General features: G+C 46.4%; 1 protein-coding gene across 10 annotated transcripts in view; it reads left to right on the top strand.

Moving 5' to 3' along the window:
- The first annotated feature begins 247 nt into the window (after positions 1-247).
- Positions 248-6,722, top strand: part of nbeaa (neurobeachin a) — a 105,266-nt gene continuing 98,791 nt past the window's right edge. For all 10 annotated transcript variants that reach the window (XM_056407947.1, XM_056407952.1, XM_056407961.1 and 7 more), the window contains exon 1: positions 248-793. In XM_056407947.1, coding sequence (XP_056263922.1) covers positions 479-793 — 315 coding nt within the window. In that variant the 5' untranslated portion in view covers positions 248-478. The remainder of the gene's footprint in view (positions 794-6,722) is intronic.

The following is a 6,722-nucleotide window of genomic DNA, read 5'->3' as shown; positions in this document are numbered from 1 at the left end:
ATATATAAAGGAAAAAAAAGGAAAGAACAAAACCCCTCACAGTTGTTATCTGCATGAACCCATGCACTGACGGCTCCATGTTACTCCGCTTCAGTGCCCGACCAGAAAGCGACCGAGTGCGCATGTGTGGCGAGCGCGCGCTGCCGCAGACAGGGGGCGTCAACATGGCGTTCTCTCCTCGACGACCGCACTGACTGCAACCTGCCAATGAGAGCGAGACAGAGAGAGGAGAGAGAAAGAAGCGGAGACTACCGTTCTGTCAAACCTCCTTCCCCTTTTTTCCCCAGCTCTATGAATCCCGACACATTTCCAGGAGGATAGGGTGAATTCAGAGGGCTTTTCTTCAACACCGCTCTCCCTTGTTTCTTCTTCTTTCTGCGCAGTGGATGGTTTTTGTGTAGCAGCAGACGCTCGCGCTTGTAGACCAGGTGTGAGAGACAGCGGCGACCGCTCCTCTCCTCCCTGTTTCCAAAGGGAAATGTCGAGCGAGAAGCCGGTTTCAGCACCACCGGGGTCTACTTCTTCGCTCACGGACACAGACCGAGACTCCCATCCGCCGCCGCCGGGCTCCTCCGTCCAGCAGCCGCAGCAGCAGCAGGTCACCGCGGGCGCCGGCTCCGGAGCCACCGGGGAAAGGATGGTGTCTTCAGCCGGCTCCATGGTCCTCCCGGCCGGGGTGATCAACCCCCCTGTCCCGATCAGGAATATCCAGATGAAATTCGCCGTGCTGGTGGGCCTGATCCAGGTCGGGGAGGTTAGCAACAGGGACATCGTGGAGACGGTGCTGAACCTGGTGAGTGAAAATAAAAACTGTTAGAAAGGCAGCCATAGACCACAGTAGGATCGCTGTGCTAACCCGCTATGTTTTATTTACGATGCTTCACTCCCGTGGTTTTGTGGCTTTCAAAAAGATGATGTCATGTGTTTGTTCGGAGAAGATGGATGTGCGGGTTTTCTTTTCTGCAGATAAAAAAGAAAGAAAGAGAGAGCATACAACAAGCCTCCAACACGAGGCTGTGTGTTGAACGATAATTAGGCTGAAGCTGTTTTATTGTAAAGCCTCGAGGACCTAAAATAAAGCATGTGACCCCACTAAGGCATGAAGGGTAGTCCAATCACCAGCCATTGTTGACTAAACGTCCAGTGTGCGCTGCAACAAGGACAAAACACAATTGCAGTTGAACTGTAGTGGATTGGGAGAAAGTGAATGCAAGCGATTCTCCTGACCCCGATATGTACCCCGAAGTGATGCATTGGCAGCTCCATGAAACGGAGAAGCGCCACAAGGCTGCGCACAACACGGAGAGCCACACGAAATAATGTTGTTTCTCCTAAAAGAACGAAGAGATGTCTGCTGAGCACTGTCACACGATAAATCCAACACGAACAAAGGCCGACTAGCATTATGCTATCCATCGACATATGTATGCGTGCGCGCGCGCGTGTGTGAGTGTCTCTCTCTCTCTGTGTGTGTGTGTGTGTGTGTGTATTTGTATGAGAATGGCTCAAAATTATGCATCGGCCTATTGTTGAAGGCAGGGCCCTGCACCCTGTGCGCAAAGGACTGATGTATAGGTAGCTGAGAACACGGCCGGTGCCACAGCGATCGTTTTATTTTTAAGGATCAGGTGTACGTTGCCACCCCTCCTTTCTATCCCCCCCCCCCCTCCTCTTCCTTGGAGGTTGTGCCTGCAATGCTGGGCCTGCCCCTACACATGAGAGGATTTAATCCAGCTGGTGGTGTTGGCGTGTTTCCCGTTACAAAACAGATGTAGGAAAAACGTACAGCAGGCGTAGGTCTGGAGGACTAAACACTGAAGCGTTAGGAGGATACGGGACGTGTGTTGGATGCTGCCAGGCTGTTCTCCCTCCTCCATGCATCAGGCAGTGGCGTGTACTGCATGGTATTACATGTCTGTCCTTTTTTTTAAAGGAAGAAGTCGAATGATGGAGACATCAGTTATAACCTTGTTTCAGTTGACTGGATTAGGGTTCCATGTAGCCAGGGTCCTATTTACTCACTGGATGCTTGGAGCAGGACAGCCTCCAGCTGGGCTAAACCATTTTTCTCTCAGTCAGACTAGTGCGCCGTCCGGATTCAGGTCGCCTCTCATCCCCCAATCGATTATTGGTGCTACACGGAAGAGCAGAGGGGCTTTGCTGGCTCACTCCGACCTTGTCTACTTTCCATACAATCCTCCCCCCCCCCTCCACCACACACACACACACACACACACACACACACACTGGGTGCACATGGCTGATAACCATCCATCCTGTTCCACAGTCTCCTCCTCCACTCTAGAGGGGCTGAGAGGAGAGATGCTGCCAGCATAGACTGGCCGAGCAGGACAGCGCCATGCATTTAAAAGCAGGTGGAAAGGAGGAGGAAGAGGAGGGGAAGAGGGGGTTGATGGAGGGTGGGGGAGGAGAAGAGAGAGAGAGAGTGGAGGAGGATGAGGTGGTAGGATGCTGCAGTGGCTATGTGCTCAGAAATCAGCAGCTGATGCAGCGGAAGAGGAAAGGACACTGGATTGGTCCACATCAGATCATCAGAGTGTTCAACTGAAATGGACCCACCTTTGCATAAATACCCACGTTTAGGCCCACACTTTGTTTGTCAATGTCGGTGTGATGCATTAACACCCAAATGCCTGACACCCTGACAAATTAAAGCACGACGAGTCGTCCATACAAAGCTTTACTTCCTAAATCCCGAGTTAAACAATCAGTTGTGGTTGCAAGGCTGCCAATAGCTAAGCCTGTTAGGGAATTATGTTTCCCAGCCCCTTAATTAAAAGAGTTGAAACAAGGAGGTGTGGGCCTGGGACCTCAGCGGTCATGCTGCTGGTACAATGAGTCCACTGTGACCCAGAAGCTGATCCATTATTCCAGTCAATGTGGGAGGCCACAGCAGCCACATTCAGCGTCCACCGTGGCTGTATCGATCAGATCCCACTGCGGCTTGGGCGAACAGATGGCTTGTCGGCCGGATCAGACACTCTCCTTGTTCTATACGAGATGACGCCGGCAATCGGCGAGTGATGAACTGCACTGTCTCTAGAAAGCAAGAGTAAGGAGAGAGAAGTCACTAATCATCAACTTTGGCCAGAATGCTGGCTGTAGAGAGCACTGCTGTACCCGTGTAGCCAAAACACATAGGGCATGCTATTATTTCTAATAAAGTAATAATACATATTAAAAATAAAGAAAAAAGGTGCAGATGCCGTGCACACGTACAGTTACTAAAAAAAACTTGCATTATGTGTGTGGGCTGCTGGTGGCGAGGTGCTCAGTTATTATCATCAGCAAGGCATCACAGTTGTCAAGGCAACACTGCTCTTTGACTGCCTGCCTCCAGACGCTCGACCACCTGGTGTTGCTCTCCACTTCCGGACTCCGGTCACAGAACGCTGCCACAGCATTTCTCGCTATCTCTCACGCTCTTTCTTTGTCTGTTTGTCTCCCCGTCTCCTATTATAAGATCATATTATGTTGGCCGGAAAACCTCTAGTAATAATAAACGGCAACAACGAGCTAAACAACACGTGTCGAACTACAAAAAGTACTGCTACGATTTTTGAGGGATCATCAGTGATATTGATTGATGATGAATGTACAATTTGGTGATGATCCACTTGACTGTGGATCTCTACTGGAGGGATGAACCATTATTCCAAGATATTCCTTCATTTTGAGTTAAAGGGGACATATTATGAAAATTCCACTTTTTTAGTGCTTCTATACGTTAATTTGGGTATCTGGCATGTCTCCCAACACAAAAACGCTGGAAAAAAATAAACGATATGCTTGAGTGCGTCCAAAGGGATCACCACCAACGTCTACGTAGATTTTGAAGCACGCCCATGTAGGGAATCTGGCTCCATGGCCTTGGATCGCCCCCCACCACAACTTTGCAGGTAAAGTTTATTTGAAAGTTGTGTTCATATTACAGACATGAGTCATCAAATAAGTCATAAGTCATCAAATACAACGATTTAATAAGTAAACAAGGTTTAAACGCTAATTAATGGAGGTAAACGTTACCCCCGCCCTTGCTTGGTCACTTCCTGTTGTCAGATAACACTTTAGTTTTCAGATGGAACTTTACTCATGTAGCATTTATATCTTTATGGCGTTCCCGTTCCTTGCATTTACACAAACATTTTCACAAACAGTAACTTCCATAAACACACTGTATTTGCTACATACTCATACATGCACAAACTATTCACGTACTCGAATCTCGAGCACCACTATGCTCTCAAAACCGCTAACAAGACTGTGAGACCTTAGCCAATGTACAAACAAACAAAAATGTAGAAGTGACATTCAGAAACGTCCTGTTGAGCCCGAAGTTCTCGAACTTGTTCGGGAGCCTCTTCTTGTTCAGGGTCTGACTCTGGTTCAAAACGATATGGTTGCACGACGCTATCTTCATCTGCAGTAGGCAGGCAGCAGCTAGGCGAGCGCATCTCGTGGAGGAGGGGGGGAGGGGGGAGCTGGCTCATTAGCATTTAAAGGAACAGGCACTCAAAACGGGTTTATCTGTGGGGAGGTGTTTTTGACAGGGTAAAAAGGGTGCTGTTTGAAATGATTCTTGTGGTATTTTGACCAAAATATGTTACAAACATTTCATTAAGACCCCAAGGAACCATATCAACTTGTGGAAAAATGGGCATAATATGGGTCCTTTAAAACTACGTTGCACACGTCACTCTAAAACCTCCCATATAAATGTGTTCAGCTGGGTTTAGATCCGCTGGCTTTGAAACCTATGATTCACACCATTTACATACTCATCAACGATTCAGAGGACAATTCTGCATTTGTTATGTTGCTCCTCTCATTATTAGTAATAATTTTGAGCACAAAATTATACATTTGAGGGGTCATTAAATATGCATAAATGTCTTTTTTACGTGCACATTTCCCAGCACCTAAAAATAGGGCAACAAAAGTCGAGTTGGTCATAACCCATAGACATATTCAACTGGAGATCATAGATCATAGCATTTCTTTCTTTGGTCAGAGGCCTAACAGATTTGGAAATCATAGACCACTTGATTACACCTTACAGGATACTTAACTTTCCCCTTAGTGGTCGTTCACCGGTCCAATTGTTGATCCCTCAAATTCTTTGTTTGCCTTCTCATGTGACGTGGAACAACCAATCGCGACTAGAAGATATGCTGTATGTTTCCCTGTAAATATCAGTCTGCTGTAAATCCATGGAGGAGAAGTTAGTAAAGTGTCCGGTCATCCCAATGAAACAACGCTCTGCCTTTGCTTCAGCCTTGCCGTCCAAGGTCAGCCAAGTTGACACAGACATATTGAGCAGTAAAGCTCAGGGATTTACAATGCCGGGAAATCCAGTCATCCATTTTTAGCTAGTACGGCTTACTGCTAAATTAACGCATCTTCATCATTATTGCCATTTCAGCTCGCAGGTTTTGGTTGCTTGGTAACGGCAGGCGCGACAGTAGTGAACCTTGGATAAATGTATGAAAGCGGCACGGCTTGCGTTTCCCACCTGCAGACGCAACATGTCAACGGCCCCTTAGTAAAATTGAGTTTTTCCACATAAGTTTCTTGGAAATAAGTCATTCAGCATTAAAGAGCATTACAATAACTAAAAGGGGGACAGCGCTAATCGAAACCACAGGTTTTGTGTTTATAGTCCACAACTTCGGGCTGTGATTATTGACTTTGACATTATTTATATTGTGGTGTTGGACCTTGGAGGAAGTGAGGATTGTTTTGTTGACAGAAGGAAGAGGGTTGTTGACATGTAATCTTTCTGAGCCGTACCGTCATTGCTTTATTTGAAGAATTGAGAGTTATAATTCAAATGCATCCACAGGCAGTACTTTCAGACTCGCCTTAATACGGCACCAGCTGTGCTTATTTATAAACAGCTTTATCTAGTTGTTGTGTTTTTTTGGGGGGATCAAACTGGAGTGTTTGTCTGGCATAGAAAAAGATTGATGACACGCTTTGCCTCACTCTTTGTCTCTTTGCTCATTCTTTCCTTTTCATTGTCTCTTTTACCTTCCTTTTCGGTCAGATGCAATATATTCTGGCACTGTCAATCCCCACCTGAGCCGTTTTAGTCGTCCCACCGAGTCTTTGTTAGCAAACGTCTCATTATTCTTCCACAATCACCAAAGTCACCCGATACCGAGTCCATGGCAAGCAGAGTCAGAGTCAGCACGGCACACCGATTCTGCACATACCCCCAAAAATACCCATGCTTGCACTGAGATGGTTATATTTTGGCATTCAGGCACATATGGAAGCACACACAGACATATGGCGGCGCACACATTTGCATACAAACAGTAGCAACTCGGGCTGGGTGGTATGGAGGAAATCAAGTATCACAATATTTTTGACCAGCTAGAACAGAAAAATATCTCACATTACTGTAACACAGCCTTTAAAACCAAGAAAGGACACGTTTCCATCAAATATCGTCTCGCCCTATTAGCAAACTGTGGATGTCTCTTTCTTAAGGTTAAAAAAAAGAAAGTAAAGAAGCAAAGACGAAGTCAGTGTGGGAAAAAAAGATTGTCTTTCTATGTTTTTTAAAGTGTTAGTACTTGACCCTATGGCTGGAGTGCTTTGCCATTGGCATGCGGATTTATAGTGCACACATTTTTAAAAGAATGGGTCACCCAATTTCAAAACTTGTTGTGTGAGTATGTGTCCTTTTGCCCTGA

The sequence above is a fragment of the Pseudoliparis swirei genome, chromosome 3 (genome assembly GCF_029220125.1).
Source record: "Pseudoliparis swirei isolate HS2019 ecotype Mariana Trench chromosome 3, NWPU_hadal_v1, whole genome shotgun sequence".
Taxonomy (NCBI): Eukaryota; Metazoa; Chordata; class Actinopteri; order Perciformes; family Liparidae; genus Pseudoliparis; species Pseudoliparis swirei.
Note: the sequence above shows the minus strand (reverse complement) of the source record. Positions and strands in the feature narration are given on the sequence as shown.